The 16,827-nt window shown below is 54.3% G+C and overlaps 6 protein-coding genes across 6 annotated transcripts; 2 read left to right on the plus strand and 4 right to left on the minus strand.

The window, feature by feature from the left end:
• Positions 1–1,180: 1,180 nt before the first annotated feature.
• B0T26DRAFT_476330 (uncharacterized protein) lies at positions 1,181–2,596 on the minus strand. The gene is made up of 2 exons (XM_060435239.1): positions 2,294–2,596; positions 1,181–2,234 (listed from the first exon to the last, which is right to left on the minus strand). Exon 2 carries the CDS (start codon positions 2,185–2,187, stop codon positions 1,342–1,344), a length of 846 nt encoding a protein of 281 aa, XP_060291937.1. The 5' UTR covers positions 2,188–2,234; positions 2,294–2,596; the 3' UTR covers positions 1,181–1,341.
• Positions 2,597–3,649: 1,053 nt separating this feature from the next.
• On the minus strand, positions 3,650–3,886 carry B0T26DRAFT_596607 (uncharacterized protein; the record flags this gene model as incomplete). The annotated part of the gene is made up of 1 exon (XM_060435617.1): positions 3,650–3,886. A coding segment is annotated over one exon (237 nt), but the record flags the coding sequence as incomplete, so codon positions are not given.
• Positions 3,887–5,861: 1,975 nt separating this feature from the next.
• On the plus strand, positions 5,862–6,419 carry B0T26DRAFT_756291 (uncharacterized protein; the record flags this gene model as incomplete). The annotated part of the gene is made up of 3 exons (XM_060446072.1): positions 5,862–5,924; positions 6,157–6,241; positions 6,346–6,419. 3 exons carry the CDS (start codon positions 5,862–5,864, stop codon positions 6,417–6,419), a joined length of 222 nt encoding a protein of 73 aa, XP_060291939.1.
• Positions 6,420–8,043: 1,624 nt separating this feature from the next.
• Positions 8,044–9,271, minus strand: B0T26DRAFT_743978 (uncharacterized protein; the record flags this gene model as incomplete). Its single annotated transcript, XM_060444336.1, has 3 exons — positions 8,044–8,078; positions 8,142–8,534; positions 8,599–9,271. The coding sequence occupies 3 exons, from the start codon at positions 9,269–9,271 to the stop codon at positions 8,044–8,046; spliced, it is 1,101 nt and encodes a 366-aa protein (XP_060291940.1).
• A 2,521-nt stretch (positions 9,272–11,792) lies between these two features.
• Positions 11,793–13,393, minus strand: B0T26DRAFT_476368 (uncharacterized protein). Its single transcript, XM_060435240.1, has 6 exons — positions 13,092–13,393; positions 12,940–13,007; positions 12,633–12,819; positions 12,294–12,402; positions 12,152–12,199; positions 11,793–12,065 (listed from the first exon to the last, which is right to left on the minus strand). The coding sequence occupies exons 1-6, from the start codon at positions 13,182–13,184 to the stop codon at positions 12,016–12,018; spliced, it is 555 nt and encodes a 184-aa protein (XP_060291941.1). The 5' UTR covers positions 13,185–13,393; the 3' UTR covers positions 11,793–12,015.
• A 1,300-nt stretch (positions 13,394–14,693) lies between these two features.
• Positions 14,694–16,620, plus strand: B0T26DRAFT_756293 (FGGY family of carbohydrate kinase; the record flags this gene model as incomplete). Its single annotated transcript, XM_060446073.1, has 3 exons — positions 14,694–14,816; positions 14,909–15,478; positions 15,544–16,620. The coding sequence occupies 3 exons, from the start codon at positions 14,694–14,696 to the stop codon at positions 16,618–16,620; spliced, it is 1,770 nt and encodes a 589-aa protein (XP_060291942.1).
• Positions 16,621–16,827: the final 207 nt, after the last annotated feature.

Raw genomic sequence — 16,827 nt, forward strand, 5'->3', positions numbered from 1 at the left:
ATTAGGGAGCTTGGCGAGATGAGATCAATCCAGAGACATCCAGGGCCTCGGCTGTTTGTTTGCATAAAGCGCTGCTAGAGAGCGAGCGAGCGAGGCAGTGGCAGAGAGAGAAGGGTCTGTTCTAAAATATCCCAATGCTGGGAGGGAGATGTTTCCTCTCCTAGCCACGCGCCTCTTCTATTCCGTCACAGGAGCAGTCAAAAGCGCGCTCTCGGTTCTCGCTCAACACCAGCCGCCGTGGCACGTTTGCAGTCTGCAACGCCCTCCAATCTCCCCACAGCCAGCCCCTGCCTGGCCTCTCTGGACGCAGCACAACAGTCCAAGAAGTTCACGACGTGCGCACCATACACAGCGAAGCGATGTGTTAATTCACGCGCAGTCTCAATTGGCACAGATGGCGGCCCAACAGGAAATGGCGGGACAGACTCTCAAGCAGGCGAGAAAGAAGACGTGGCAGCTTTGGCCTGTGTTAGGTTGGATGTGGCCGTGATTGATTGCGAATGCGATTGCGATTTCGGGAGAGAAAGAAAGCAACGAGCGGGGAATGGAATGCGAGCGACGGTCCAGAAAGGCGCTGTGCTGTTGGACACACCAAGATGGCCAGCTGCAAAATTCACTATGTACGGGAGCAGGAAAGCTTTGTCGAGGTGGCCGTCGTGCTGGCCGGTCGTCGTTTGTGCGGATTACAGGTTAGAAAAAAGTAGTTCTGGGTCAGGTCAGGATTTGGGTTGAGGAGCAGTTTGCTTTGTGAGACCAAGTGGGTGCCGACCAGCTTGAAGAATAAAGAACCCAATCCTTAGTAAGCGACGCACGGACTATTGGGTGACTTGAGTCTATGCACGTTAGCGCCGTAATCCGTACACACAGTAATGCAACTCGACCGCTTCAGTTACACCTGACTTCGCATTATTACCAGCATTATTTGACTCATTCCCAAACTCTACAGCGGTCGAATCACAAGACTTGAAACGAAATATTTATAAATATATTGATACTCGCGGTGAGGTTTTCTTTTATTGAAAAAGTTCGTCACGTCATTTACTGCTAGTGCGGTAGACCAGTTGTTATGATAATTAATTATTTATACACACGATGGCAGACTATAGCAACCGCATACCATACCCAACCTCAGGTAGCCAAGGCACCAAGCAGCGCTCTGCTGAGCAGTAGACCCAAAGTAAAGTAATACCAGGGTATTATGAAAATGCAAATTCCCGCCAAACAAACGCCTGGAATGCCCCCCGCCGCCATTTGTAACCAGCCTGCCTAGGTATTTTACAACACCGTAAATGTAAGTGATCCGGGGCTTGTCTATGAAGAATAAATAGAATTGTTCTGGACTCAGAATCGGTCCATGTGCGCCGTGCTGTAGTGGCTGCCCCCGGTGAAAGCCGGATGCAATGCGGTTGGAGGCCGCTGGACTGCCGGGACGATGGGGCTCGTGCGGCTCGCGAGTGGACTGTTGTTGCGCTCAATGTCGGCCGCCTGGGCCTCCGAGATAAAGGGCTTGCTGATGGCAATCTTGGATTTGCGGAAATTCTTGACATTGAACACCTGGGTCATGCGCCTCATGGCCGAGGGTTGCTCCTCCGCCTGGCGGTACGAGTGGCTGTTGCTGCGCTGAGAGTAGCTGTCTTGGTGCGACATGTTGTCGTAGTACTCCTTGCTGTTTGCCTCAAGGCCTGCAAGGTTGCCGTGGCTCCGGATCTGGCGGGCAGTGATGTCGCGTGTTCCATCGCGGAAGATGATGGAGACGAGAATGTTGGAGATGCCGAAGATGAGGCAGAGGATGCCCGAAGCGAGCACGAGGCGGTACATGGACAGGCCGAGGTTGCCTAGAGTGTAGGCGGGCTTGGTGAGATCGGCTAGCAGCTGGCAGCCGATGATCAAGATGGCCAGGCCAAGCCACATCAGAGAGTGGGATGGGCTGAGCACCGGCCAGTTCTTCTCAAAGAAGCGCTTGAAGAGACCCAGCTCTGAGATGACAAGAAAGATGCAGATGACGAAGATGAAGAAATGAGATATCATGTCGAAGAAATCGAAGTGTGCTGTGATGCCCGAGAGCACAATCATAGCCCAGCTGGCCACCATGACAGTGCCCAGCGTGACAATGGTCAAGGCTCGGATGGCGTTGAGGATCAGGTGGCCGGAGCCCCGGACCTTGGAGTTCTCGCCGAGGTTGAACATTTTGGTGTTGCTCCTGTCGAGATACCTAAAAGAATGAGAATAGGAGACTGTTTGGTGGTTAGCGATGGCAAAAGCGATGGGATGAATGAATGGGGTGACGACGTACAAGTAGAGGTGGATGTCTATACGGTTAGTGTACTGCCTGCAGGTACTGAGTTTTGACTGTCGCAGTCTACGAATCTGGCTCGCAGATGTTTTAATGAAAAAGAGAAGGTTTGATGCAAGGAGATGGAAAGAGAGGTAATTAGGCGTGAGGAGGAAGTTCACGGAGAGGATGTGGGTCAGGCCGGCTGTGAAATAGAACAATAGGAACAATAGAGAAGGAAACAGCACGTTTTTGTCTAGTCGCACAATAGAGACCCGATGGATAAAGAAACGACAACCAGAACGGGGTGGCGACGGTGACATTTAAACAATGCGAGGCGAGGACTGTTCACTTCAAGCTCACTATGGAGGAACAATACCGGAGCCGCAAGCACAGCACACCACGAGTATGGACGGTCTGGACAGTCCAGTCTGGGGCAGGGGCTAGGGGACAGGACTGGTTCGCAGGTCTTTCTCTTGAGTGTTTCGCATTGGGCAAAATGTTTCTATGCTCCTCTGGCCAATGAAGCCGTAGGCGCTGAGGGTGGTCTCACGCCGACGAAGATAGATTCAGAGCATGCCTGTTTCACCACAGGCACCTGCACCTCACCATCGACTTGAGCCGGGCGAGGGGACGCGCAGCGCAGCGGGCGTGTCAAGGCGGCCAAACTCAAAATGGAAGTCCAGCGGAAGCGCTTCTCCAGGTGCAGTTTGTGGCCCAACTTTCATGCTCCGTACAAACCTCACGGAGCAAGGCCGTGGTTTGGTGGCCGAGAGACGAGAACCTGGGCTAGGGTCAGAGTTAGGGTCAGGGTGGAGCTCCACAGGCGATCCAGATTCCAGAACCCCACGATCCGAGGCGTGCCCCAGAGGGAAAGAGGAAAGGGCTGCCAGCGCATAACGGGCAGTTGTAGATCGCTATCGTCCAATGGCTCCGGGGCCGCCGCATCGAGCCCAGAACAGCGTGTGGACTGCGGGCGACCGCGCCAGTCGACGCGGGAATGGCCCATGGATGCTTGGGACCAAGTTGGGGTTGAGGCGCACGGGACATAGCCGTCTTCATGTCCGGGACTGCTGCACGTGTCGATTGGCTTGCAGCGAGCCAAGCCTGTTTCAGATGCATTTTAGCCTCGCGAACTCGCAAGCTCCAATCTCTGGCTGTGCAACCCATGGATCGTCCGTCTCCACCATACCTTCGACAGCAGTGCCTCCAAAAATCGGATGTGCAACACAAGCAAGCTGCCAACAAGCCGCAACAAAGGGGTCAACCGGCACATCCCATTTTTAGAGGCAGTTAACTAGTGGGAGGAAGTTGCCTCAGCAGCGGGGAGTGGCGGCGGGTGTTCCGCTTTTGCAGGTGGCAATGGAGCGCGGGTGATGCTTTAAATGTCAGCAGCCAATATGGAAGGACAGAAGCATCCAACTGGCGTTCCGCATCTCTGACTGCAAGCATCAGTAGAGCTCGGAGTACGAAATTAACATCGTTCACGGCGGCTTGGAGGTTTCTAAACGAAATATCGAGCCTTTCGAGTAGGCTCTCCAGACTACATCTGTAAGATAGTTGGAGTGGATGTTGTGCAGCCTTGGCCGTATCTATTATGTAGCGCGGATGAAGATCGAGACGGCGTCGTTGAAGGACCGTAAGCTCCCGGGCACTCCCATGACAAATAAGAATAACATCTCGGTGTAAAGTCATCGCCTCTAATTTTACTCGGAGAGTCGCTAGAGAAATTGTTTCAATTCCAAAAATAAAAATTTATTAGACTTTCTCCGAGCAAATTTCGAGCTTCCAACAACAAAATGATGAGACTCAATTACCCGAGTTTCCTGCTTTGCGCCCCTCGGTTTAGGGGGCAAGGATTGTAAAGTTCGAGTATCGAGAAGGGATATTCCAATGTGAAATTGCTAGATAACTTATCCTTGTTCTTAGAGAGCGTCGATATCGATACTAAAGAGTCTTACGTCTCTCATTTTTGTCTTTCGAATTTTTTTGCCCATGAATTCGGATATCGGAGTATTGTCGCAATATCCGAATAAATGTCGGAGAGCAATAGTCTCGTCTCCAAGGAGCCCTGTATGAGGTGGCATGTTTGACGGTGCTGTCATTGGCGGTGCTGTCGGTGGTTCCATAGCGGTCGGGTATCAAGTGCTAGGCTCCTCGAAAACTAGAAGAGTACTTGAGAAGATGTAGAAAATGGTGGCCGAGGATTTATCTAGGGTTCCTGAGGGAACCCTTAATTGAACACGGTTGTCAGCTCTTGTGTAGGAAATAAGACCGCCCGAGGTGTGTTGGGCGGTGGGCGTCTGATTAAAAATTACCTTAGCTCTTGAAAGCTTACGGTGAACAATCCCCGAATGTTTATTAGCGGGGAACTTTCTAAGATTTGAAAGGCCATAATATCTTACGGCTCGCCGTCAAGGTCTTTCGCCGAGGGACGTAAAAGCTATTGGAATCCCTTTTTGGAACCTTAGAGTTCTATCTCGACTCCATACCACGCCAACAAACATTTAGGGTCTGGACTGTAGTGGCGAATTCCGCCCAAACTGCCCATCCCAGCTGGACGCCCTGTTCCTTTTACCGAATTAGACGTCAACGTTGAGTCCCTGGTCGTGGGGCAACGGGCGCTAGTGTTGACGCTTCCGATTTCCAGTCCCTTGAAAATCAAAGGTTGAAGGGCGATCCACCTCATGCCTGATGCTTCCCGTCATGTAACCGAAGGGGATGTGCAAGTGCGTGGGACTTCATGCGGCTAAAACAGCATGAGTCTCTAGAACATTTCCAAACCCGGACATTGGTCTGTGGCGACTGGAATTGTCTGGGACTTTCTGGGTGCATTGCCATGTTTGTGACAAGTCCCAGCCAGGGAAAGACTAAGAACAAAAGGGCATCAAAGACGGTCTTGGGCCTCTACACTGTATAACTACAACCGGGCAACAAGCCACGCCAACTTTGCGAGGCGGGCCAGTAGTGATGATGCTTCTATTTCAAGGAGCGCTTCTCTACTGTGCCTACTTTCACTGATAGAGTAGTGAGCCCACTCAATTTCCTGGAAATATTAACGCAAACGCGCGGATAGGGCGTCCCTTCTAAATCAAGTCCAGGTGGTTCCGGATTAGACGCTGGAACCCCGACTTCGTCCCAACCAGAGTCTGTCTCAGCTGAACAGGTTGATTGGCCGAGGGGCCACGCCTCGGAATGGTCTTCTTCCCCGCAATCAAGAAGCGCCAGCAGCAAAAAAAAGGAAGTCCCCGTTGGCCCCGCCCCACCCTCCCTGGAATGGCTGGCTCTGTTTGTGTGGGTGGCACAGCCTCAATTGAGGCAGCCCTCTCTCTGGTGCGGAAACTTCCACTTCGGCTGACAAGCAGCACGAACCGTCGCCAAATCCCCCTCTTTCTTTCTCTTTCGCTTCGCTTATGCCCAAAGCAATCCTACCGACAAAGTCCTGCCAAGGGGTGAACCACAACACTGCGTCGCAAAACAACCTACGCTTGCGTCTTCTGCGTCTCTGGCTTTTTCCCCTCTTCCCAACCAATCACGCGATCGAACATTCTCCCTCAACGACGAAAATCAAAATTAAAATCTCACCAAAATGGCGCGCGGCAATCAACGCGACAAGGCCCGCGAGGCGAACCTCAAGAAGCTTGCTACTATGGTAAGTCATTACCGCGCCGAAGTCGCCCATCTCCCGGCCGGATTCCCTCGATCATCTCTCTACATCGCCTTTGGCCGAGGAAGAGCGCGCGTGCCCGAGGATGGTGTTAGATTGGGAGAGGGGGAGTTGGCGGTGAAGCTGAGCGGCGCAGAGTGTTTCCAACCACAGACACCGAGACACAACTGCAGTAAGCCAGCCAAAAAAGGGCACCCAACTGACACGCGCAAAACAGAAAAAGGGCAACAGCCTCAGCGGATCTGCGCTGGCCAAGTCCAAGGAGGAGGCCGCAGAAAAGATGCGCCAAAAACAGGCTGCCGGTAAGCCTCTCTCTCTCTGCCCTGTCTCTTTTCCCATCTTCTCAGGAACGAGACCCGACAAGAATCTATGAGCAAAAAAGCTAACCCGCGCCGCCCCGATCTAGCCGACGCGAAGAAGGCAGCCGGAGGTTCGAGCGCCTCGGCGCCGGCCGGGAAAGGCTCCCAGGGGCGCGCCTAAGCCAGGCCCTGGCTGGCCGACTTCACACACTAACGTCGCTCTCTCCGCGCTCCTCGCCATGTCGGCTACGGGCCTGTGACATGCACACGTAGCGATGCGTGGAGGGAGGGAAAACAGAGGAGGGGGGGAACAATGAACAAAAACGAAGGCAAATGGGCGGTCCTATCTGAGCGAACCCTATCGTCACTCTCAAGATAACCACACACCCGGCATGGGGCACCCCCCTTCGGTAATGGAAAGATCTACCACTGCCACCCACTTCTTCTCTCCCCTTTTTTTGGACTTTGATTCCTACCACAGTGGTTCTTCCCACTCGTGGTAGGAGAGGGCTGGCGTCGCGGGATTGCTTTTTTGGTACTACCTTATTTATTGGGCCAGGTAGAAGTAGGCGGGGAAAGGGGGGTTGCAAAGTTACGTATCTTTGACGGGGCCGTTTTTGGGGGGCGGAAAAGGGGGAAGAAACTGTGGTTGAGACACGCTCTTGTCTTCCGCCCGCCGGTTCCCCATTTCTTTTTTTTGCAAACACCCTTTTTTCGTTACTTTATTTTGCCCAAGGTAGATTCCTCCTTTTTGGTGTTTTGTTTTAGACGGGAAATAGAAAGCTCAGAACTTGACTAGATTTTTTTCGTCAAGGCCTTCGCTCTGTTCCTGGCGTGCATGTGTGTGAGTCTCGCCTTGCCACGCCATTATCTCTCGACCTCGTCGACTCATCCATGTGGCTGCTGACTCCTTACTGTGACGACGACGGTGTACAATCGGTATTGCCACCCACCACTTGCGCCTCACAGCAACACGGTAGACTCCGCCGGCTGGATGGTCAAGCACGTGCAAGATATAGTCCAATCCATCAATGTTTATGTGAAAGGCTTTATTACCTTGCAGTGCGCCCTTGACGTTTTTCTCAAAGAGAAGCGGTATGTAGCTCTCAAGAGCCCCTGCTATGTGATATTCTACGTCTCACCACCCCACAGGCACACCAACAAAGGAGGGGTTTCTCGATCTAATTTTTAAATATATTTTCCCACGCGTTATTCGCAATTCCATAAAAGACCACAAAACACACAGAGAAATACACACACACACACACCAAAAAAACACATGTAACAAAAGGGCCACGCAAAAAAATGTATATATATATAAACAAGATTGATATCATGTCCTATTAAGAGTGCATCCAAGAATACGAACCAGTCATATGAGCAAGCCCAGCCCAGCCCTGCGAGCCGGCTCCACCAGCCACCCAGCCCCCTGTTTTTGATTCTAGCTGCTATTCTGCCCCGAGCTGGAGAGATGAGAGACCGCAAGGAGGGAAAGAGTCTAGTCTCCCCCCCCCCCAAGAAGTGAAAAGGGGGGAGATATATAAACCAAAAAAAGAGGAAAAAGAAAAAAGAAAGGAAAGAGGTAGGGCAGGTAAGCGACTCAAATCTCCACGAGGGTGAGTGAGAGGGGGGGCAGGCGCGGCGCGTTGGCGGATGAGTAAAATCTACAAAAAAATAAATGGTATTTTCTTTCCTCCATCTTCCCCCTCAACGAATCCCGAAACAAGAAAAAAAACTTCTCCCCGAGAAAGACCGTCCCCCTTTAAAAACATATTTTTAATGGGTTTTTGTACAACTGATTCCGTCTAACTCGCCTGCGCCATGTTCATGGGTAGGGCACCTGAGAGATGGCATGTTAGCGGTTTGAAGGCCTTCATGTGTCGTCGCTTGGGATGCTACTGACCAGGAACGCCGCCAAAGGCGTCAACCCCTTGTGCTTGGGCAGCGGGGAACATCTGGAAGGCGCAAGATACGGCGCAGAGGCACGACCCGTCGGAAGCGAGAGTGCCGGCGCCAGTAACAATGCCCGAGTTGGAAGCCGTGCCGCCAGCAACGGAAGTAGGGGCAGCGACAGCGGCTCCTCCGCCGACGGTGTTGGTGACGTTCTGGGCGGCGCCGGCATCGGCAGGGGGAGCGGCCGCGGGAGCAGCAGCGCCGCCCGTGATGGCGCTACCAGTGCCCTTGCCGGCCTGGGCGATGGCCATAGCCTGGAACATGGCCTGCGTCTTGGCAGCGGTGGGGTTGATGGAGAAAGCCATACCCTTTCCGCAGTGGCCGTTCTGGCGGCAGTAGAACCCTATTTTGCCAGACTAGTCAGTGAACCGGCCGTCGTCGCCCTGAAAGATGGGAAATCAACTTACAGAGAGGCGTGGAGACCATGATTTGCATGGCGACCTGGGGAGGCGGGTTGACGGTGTTGTTGGGGTTGGACTGGAAGCCAGAGTCCATGCCACCAGCAAGAGGCTCGCAGGGCTTGTCGAAAGCGGATTGCGTGGCCGTGTGGTTCTGGCTCAAGAAGGTGAATCTGACCGTGTCGCCAACGGCCGCCTTGATCTCGGGGGGGTTGTATGACAAGCCCTGGGGACCGCCGACCGTCACGTCGTGGGTTTGTCCGCCGGCGACGGCGCTCGCAGCACCCGAGGCAGCTGCTGGTGGGGTCGCCGAGCCTGCCTCGGCGCCGCCAGTGGCCACAGCGGGCGGTGGGGTGCCCGCGGCGGCACCGCCAATGGTCTGGGTTACCGTCACGGTAGAGGCGGCGTTGAGGACAGTGGTGGCGGCGCCACCACCGAGGTTGACCCAGAGGAAGTTGATCTCAATACCCGAGCCCTTATTCAAGCCGAGCTGGCGTGTGAGCTCCTCGATCTGGGAGGAAGATGCCGCGACGCCGGCCTGGCCGTTGATCGTCACGCTAGCACCGCCGTTGTTGCGAGCCTCGAGCTCCCCACCATCCCGCCGCACGGGGTAGACCTTGTGGACCGACTTTCCAAGCGCCGCCGGGACCATGCCCAGGGCCAATGCTGCCGTGTACTTCATGATGTCGAAGAGACTGTGAATATTATCGAACCGTGAGCGATACCTGTCGACCGGGAAGGACTTGAGATGAAAGTATGACCGGTTGGAGAAATTGAAATTCTTGGAGGCGTCCGAGTCCCTGCTCGTTAAGAAGCGAATTCAGAGGATGAAATAGAAAAGAAGGACGACAGAGAATCAAAATGAGCGAACAGCACACAGGAGAACGACAACAATTGGAAGAGAGATGGATGGGAGGTTAAAAAAGGGAAACAAGGCCTTCTTGTGGGAGTGGCCCCGGGGACGGGCAGTGCTTAAATCGCAGCATGATCCATTGATGTTCGAGTGCATCCGTGTCATTGCATCCCGTGCTGGCTGGGCCAGGGTAGAGGGGGGGGGGGGGGGGGGGGGGGGGGGTCATCTCGAAACAGTCTGGAGGGCATCACCGTGACAGCGACTCCTGTTCGGCGTCCTGGGTGTCCGATTAAGCGGCATCCATAGCGGAGCCCTAGACCCCAGCAGCAGTCGAAAACCCTTGACTCCCAACCCGTCCATACCAGGAACGAGGCCCTTGCCTGCTGAGGCACTGGGGATTCTGGGCGGGTGTGGCTGGCTGGGCAGCATCTTGGCCTGTGGCAGCGCAGTGTACTGGAAGGTAACAGGCCCGGCAGGGACGGGTTTGACTTGAAAGGTGCAGGAGGGTGAAGTTGTGAGACAGTCAACCGTCTCAGATTTGTGTTTGGCATTTCGCCAAGGGCCCAAGGTACCTTCCCGACCGTCGCTCAGGCCCCGCAAGATGGGACGGAAAGTGGGGCTCAAATGTACCCCGTCCCCATATCAGCCGCAACAGTGACACCTCCAAGCCCTGGGCGGTGGCCAATTGCCCCAAGGCGGGCAATTCAGCGAGCGCAACATCGCTTGCAGAGCTTTGAGGCGATGCACCGACAATTTCGCGCATCTCTGCTGTGAATAGAGGCATTCGCAGCGTCCCTTTCCCTTTCCCTCTCATATCCGAGCCTCAACCACGAACGACTAGGCCGGGACTTGCCCGGCCAAGATCTGCCTTTGTAATCGGCATCTCTAGTAGGTACCTTGACCTTGGCCCTGTGGTCGGCCAGCCAAGGCTTGCCTGTAGGTTGTCCATACCTGAATTCAAGACAGCCACCTGACCTATTATTGTAAACAAGGCGTGCGTTTCTGGCCAGCGATTCAGGCCGGGCGCGCTTATCACGAACAAGCTTCGCCTCGCTGTGTGCACTCCCGTCGCTCGGGAACGCAGAGCCCGTGGTGGCAAGCGCCCGGCTGGCTCTTCCGGATGAAGGATTGCTAAGTTAAAAAAGAGTGACAGCCCAGGTATGTGTGTACTCCGTACCAAGATCGCTCATGTGGCCCGCGATGGTTTCGACCCTGTCATGTACCTCGAGAAACACTGGGCATCCGGCTGGCGATTCATGAGCACTGCCATCGTCCCCCCTGGAACGGAAGACGGATGCAAGCAACGTCATGCTCAGTCAGTGATGTGTGTCTGGCGGCCCAGATGGCCTGATCTTCGTTTTCTAAGCCCTGCAGTCCTCTCTTGTTCGTTCCCTTCTAGAATTAGAGCTCTTTCGTGATGCAGCATTCCCTACACCGAACATGAGTGACAACAGTGTGAGGCTTGAGCGGGCCAATAAAAATAACTCTAAAAGCCATTCTATTCTCATCATAGAGCAAAAAGACGCTGTCTCGTCGAACAAGAGCCGCTCGAAGATCTCTCTTTCTCTACCTCTCATGCCTGCCATGGCAGCTGGCATTTCAGAGCGTTCACACATCCGATCCATGCTTCGTATGTGGTGTACGGACGGGGGGGATCCCAGGGCCGGATAGCGGAAATCGATTTCCCTATCTCTCTTTCGCCCCGTCGCCCAGATATGAAAGTGGCAAAGTCAATTCCGTAAGATAACTCGGTATGCTAACGAGTAAAAGAAGAAAAAAGAGTACTTCACGTGTGTGTGTGTTGCCCATGACGGGGTTCAGACAAGGAACCAGACGGAGCCGTGGGAAAATGGACATGCTGGAACAAAGGCCGTTACAGAAGGTTGCCTTTTGGCCGTCGATCACGTAGCGAGCTGTTAGCCTTGCATGGGTGGTCGCTGGGGACTGATCTCCCAGGGCAGGTCTTTTCTGGTCTCCACACTTCCTCCCCCACCTGAAATTACTTCCGTATGCCCTGACCTGACGCTTCCACCCGCGACATGGGAATGGCGTCCACGTTCTGAGGTTTTGCCCAGCCCACTACGTTTCTCCCTCCTTTCAATGGGGGATGGATGGGCTGCTAACTGATAGAGCGGGAAGCCAGTACCGCGATTTGTTAAGGTCTACCTCTGTACCTAGGTAATTTCCTTTTATTGGGGGGGGGGGGGGGGGGGGGGGGATGCACCTCAACACCACACCCCTGGGTCGTGCCCCTCATCCCTCCTCCATCCATCCGCTCGGGCCCAAAATTGCACGTCTTCCTCGAACAACCTACTACGGCGGCCCTGGTCTAGAGATGGTAATATGTACTGAGTAGCGTGCAAACACTTCCTACTGTAGGTTGGCCGCAGACCCAGCCAATTCGCCGAAAGCGACGCTGAAGTTGTTTCCACTGCGGGGGTTGTTGCTAGCTCGTAAAGAACCCTAGTTGAGTTGTGTTTTGCTGTGCTCACACAGAGACACTCCCAAGGTTTCTTTGTCATTGGAGGATAAGTCTTGTGTGTTTCCATTTTTGCTTCCTTCACAACAGCATCTTACCTATTGAGTCCCTGCTGTTGGCCTTGGTGCAAGCCCGTGTAATAGCCTGAGACACATGATTAATAAGAAAGGGATCGACTGAACCGCCCTCAGTCGTACCCGGGGGACGGATTACTGAGGTGAGAAACTTACCTGCGTAGTACCACGACATCAATAGTCTCCTGAGTCCCTCGCCTTGAACTACATCGCGCATGTGATAATTAGAGGTTAGTTTCTCGATGCGGGCATGTTGACAGAAAGAAGAAAAAACATTGTTTTCGTGGGGGATGCTTACCGGAGCCAAGCAAGGTCTCGGGCCCAAACGCCGCGGGCCTGCCGTCCCCATCTTGGCCTGTCTGAGAAGCCTGCCTTCCGTCGGGACCCGATCTTGGCCCATCGACCTGCTTTGAGAAGGGGGTTCGCCCCGTTAGCAGCCGGCCCGGACAATAGGTGAGGTGAGGTAAAGCTATGGGAATTTGGTGTGGGGGTGGGGTCTGAAGGGGTCTGGAACAAGAAAGCAGGGAAAGAGATATAGGGGTCGGGCAAACCCCCAGACGTTTCATGCCAAGCTTTCTGTGATCGGCCGGGATTTGCTCTGAAGGCAATAAGCTTGAGGGCGAACTGTGTGATCTACCTTCTGCGCATCTGCGGTCGAGCCCTGGGCGGGATCTAAGGTGATTTCCGTGCGTGTTTCGACGCTCACGGACGCCGAGGAGGCCTCGAGCTGGGCTGCCACCTCAGAGTCGACATCGCCCTCGTCCCAGTCGCCCTCGACAGGCTCGCAGGCGCCGGCCGTTTCAGGCTTGGCATCCCAATTTTTCCTGAGACAGATCGATCGTTTAGTCAGGGTTGGATAATGATCGCCAGGTGGCCATGGGCGCCTCAATCACACTCGCTCTGCGTTTCTGGGTGCGTTGTGGGGATTGGTGAGCGAGGCTTACTGGTCTTCTTCACCGCGTTGGATCATGTCCTCGACAGTGCCCCCCGCGAGGTGCAGGCTGTGATACTTCTGCGAATTGGTTTTAGTGTCTGGGAGTTGACCAAGGGGGGTATGCGATATGTGGAACGGAGTGAGGACAGGAGAGAGACAGACCTTGTACTCATTCACAGTCCTGTCCCAGTTGTCGACGATTGACGCGTCGTCCCAGTCGTTCTGGCCAGCCAGATCTGCATCGCCGGGCTCCATCGTCGCAGAAATCGCACGTCAGATTTACCGCCAGGTGTGGCTGCGCAAACTTTTGCGATTCGATATGGTGGTTAGAATTGTTGGTGTTGGTGGCAGACGAGAAATTCGGCCAGTTACAGTGAAAGTCTGGAAATGTCATTGTCTGCAGTCAAGGAAACCTCAGGCAATCGGCTCAAGCAAATCGCTTTTTCGTCCGCTCAACGTCGCTTCACCCACATAATCTAGGTGCTCGTACCCAAGCCAGCTAATTGAGTTTACGTATACCTTAGCTATCCCGATAATTTTTTTAATTTTCTCTTTACCTCTATTTCTTTTTCTTTTTTTTTGTCAGGAAAGATATGAAAACAGCAGGCTAAGCACGGACCTGAGCAATTGCTCAGTCAGGTACTGAAACTGGAGCTGGACACCAAATAATGCCTTACAAAGCTCGCCGGCTCACCGAGGGGTCAAAGAACTTCAGCATGAATGGATATCCGTTGAGGGGTGGATTTACCTATGAACAGGCAATCATTCCACGCCATCGACAGGAATCTCTTTTTTCTCCTCGCTGGCTCATCTCTTTCTACTTGTTTTTCTTCTCGGGCCACGGTCAATTCGCTTTGGGTATGGAGCAGGACCGTGCGCACGTTCGGAAACCCCGCCAGGGTCGAACAGCCTGCAAGCCGCGCCGCTTCAACCGGCACAGGACGCGCAATGTCCGTAAGTCCCCGCACCACCGGTCAGGACTCGGCGCGGCCTGCGCTTGGGTGACGGCGCTTCGGACCGAGCTATATTGCCCAACGAAGCAAGCCGTGGAACCAGCCTGCAATGGCTTCAAACCTAGAGAGACGCGTCCCAAGCTGCTAAGGATTGCTATTTTTAGTGCCTCCCCGAAGCGGCGAGCGCTGAGACCTGTGGAAACTCAATAATACCGGCCCTCAGCGCTGAGATCGAAGGCAATCAAGCTAGGTCGTCTTCTACGGAATGGTCCTCACCTTAAACATACGCCCAACGATCCATAGAGCTTCCACCGTTCGCGCCGGCCACGAGACCACCGTGTCTACCCACCCCGAGGCGTCAGCTTGCCAGCTTAAATATGTTTGGAAGACGATCATGCTGATCCAGGAGTATCGAGCTTGATTTCTCTGCCCGCTAAAGTTCCTTCTCGATGCTTGCACCTGCCCTATCGGGCAGCTACGACTACCCGTTCTTTCTAGATTGAAGTTTGCCTCCAAAAATATACCACCTACCTGAGGGGCAGGCGTAGTGGGCCCAGAAGCTCCTTGTCCCCTACCCCTCGGCGCCCCCTCCACACGTCACCTACGCCGCGTTCGGACGAGCTGTTGGAGATCCAGATCCTCTTTGGCTTAAGCACGGGAGTTTCGTGACCGTCAATTCTAGCACAATTCAAATATTTTCTGCTTCATTCCTTTTTTTTTATCCTGAGAGTACATGGGAAGTTTGAAACAAAAGAAAATCTTCAGACTTTACGCAATTCACCCAGTTAGCCGCCTTCGTGTCTCCGTCGCCATGGCGCAGAACCACTACATTGGCGTAGATGTTGGGACAGGCTCTGCCCGGGCATGTATCATCGACGCGACGGGCGAGATCAAAGCCCAGGCGGCCAAAGTCATTCAGCTCTGGAAACCGACTGTCAATGGCGACACACACTATGCATGTTGGCCAAACAAAAGCCTGACGGGCTCGCTGGGGAGTGTGCGAGGGTTGCTAATAGCCCGCTGCAGGAACAATCAACGACAGATATTTGGAATAGCATATCTATTTGCGTGAAGAAGGTGGTCTCCGAGTCCAAGGTCGACCCAGGTACCATTCAGGGTATCGGCTTCGATGCGACATGCTCTCTGGCCGTCTTCGACCACAACACGGACCACCCGGTTCCGGTCACGGGCCCAGACTTCAAAAACGATGGTAACGACCGGAACGTCATCCTGTGGCTCGACCACCGGCCCCTTGCCGAGACAGAGAAGATAAACGAGACAAACCACAAACTTCTCCGCTACGTCGGGGGCAAAATGAATGTCGAAATGGAAATCCCAAAGGTGCTGTGGCTGAAGAACCACATGCCTACCGAACAGTTCGATCGGTGCAAGTTCTATGATCTAGCTGATGCCTTGACGCACATGGCGACCGGCCACGAGACGCGAAGCTTTTGCAGCGCCGTCTGCAAACAGGGCTTTGTTCCAGTGGGAGTCGACGGCAGCGTTAAGGGTTGGCAAGAAGACTTTTACCAGAGCATCGGCCTTGGCGATCTGGTCAAGGATGAATACAAGAGAATCGGAGGAGTGAACGGGGTGGTGAGCCCATTCCCTGGCGAGGTAGCCTCGCCGTGCTCAAGAGTCAAATAGCTAACTAATCGCAGAGTGGTTCGTTCCTTAGCGCCGGGGAGCGGGTCGGGGGCCTGTCCGAGACGGCAGCACATGACCTCGGGCTCCCGGCGGGCATCGCCATCGGCAGCGGTGTCATCGATGCATACGCGGGTTGGATCGGGACGGTTGGGGCCAAAGTCAAGTTGAGCCAGGACCACCTAGACCAGACGGTTGCGCCAAACGACGTTTCGCAGGCTTTCACCCGGCTTGCTGCTGTTGCTGGAACCTCGACCTGCCATCTAGCCATGTCCAAAGACGCGATTTTCGTGCCAGGGGTCTGGGGCCCTTACCGGGATGTTCTGATCCCAGGCTACTGGATGGCCGAGGGAGGCCAGTCGGCAACCGGCGAGCTCCTGCACCACATGCTGGAGACACATCCCGCATATAAGGACACGGTTAAGGAGGCTCAGGATGCGTGGCAGAACATCTTTGACTTCTTGAATGACCATCTTCGACTGCTCGCTATCTCGAGGAAGGCGCCCGGCATATCGTTCCTCGGCCGGCATTTCTTCTTTTACGGCGATCTCTGGGGCAACAGATCGCCGATCGCCGACCCCAGCATGCGCGGTGCGGTTATTGGCCTGAATGACGACAAGAGCAAGGACGGCATGGCGCTCCTATACTATTCGACAATGGAGTTTATTGCTTTGCAGACGAGGCAAATTGTCGAAACGATGAACGGAGCCGGGCACTCCATTTCGAGCATCTTCATGTCGGGGAGCCAATGCAAGAACGAAATCCTCATGGAGCTCATTGCCACAGCTTGCGGCATGCCCGTCGTGATCCCGCGCTACGTCGACGCGGCAGTGGTGCACGGCGCAGCGATGCTCGGCGTCAAGGCCGCGAGTTCCGGGGAGGATGGAACGACGGAGCCGCTGTGGGATATCATGGACCGCATGAGCAAGCCGGGCAAGATCGTCTGGTCTCGGGGCGACGCTGTTGAGAAGAGGCTTCTGGATGCCAAATACGGGGTGTTCCTTGAACAGTGCCGAACGCAGCAGGAGTACAGGAAAAAGGTTGACGACGCGCTCAAGGATCTTTCTCTGGATGTTCCTCCGGATGCTTTGTAGGATACTCTTCTGGATCCTCCTCTGGATCCTCCTCTGGATGCTTCTCCGGATACTTCTCCTGATATTCCTCTGGCCCCTCCTCCTTTAGTTCCTCCTCTGGATACTTGTCCAGAATTTCCTATGTTCCCTCCTCAGGTCCCTCCTCTGGATACTTCTCCAGATACTTCTCCGGATACTCCCCTGGATGCTTCTCTGGATGCTTCTCTG

This window comes from Lasiosphaeria miniovina (genome assembly GCF_030549165.1).
Source record: "Lasiosphaeria miniovina strain SMH2392-1A chromosome Unknown B0T26scaffold_7, whole genome shotgun sequence".
NCBI lineage: Eukaryota > Fungi > Ascomycota > Sordariomycetes > Sordariales > Lasiosphaeriaceae > Lasiosphaeria > Lasiosphaeria miniovina.

Bases quoted from the DNA above. Each gene is read 5' to 3' on its own strand.
- B0T26DRAFT_476330 (XM_060435239.1), bottom strand. From the start codon at position 2,187: ATGTTCAACCTCGGCGAGAACTCCAAGGTCCGGGGCTCCGGCCACCTG.
- B0T26DRAFT_476368 (XM_060435240.1), bottom strand. From the start codon at position 13,184: ATGGAGCCCGGCGATGCAGATCTGGCTGGCCAGAACGACTGGGACGAC. The intron at 12,200-12,293 runs GTAAGCATCCCC...TGCGCGATGTAG, and splicing joins CGAGACCTTGCTTGGCTCCG to TTCAAGGCGAGGGACTCAGG. The intron at 12,066-12,151 runs GTAAGTTTCTCA...CATGTGTCTCAG, and splicing joins GATGTCGTGGTACTACGCAG to GCTATTACACGGGCTTGCAC.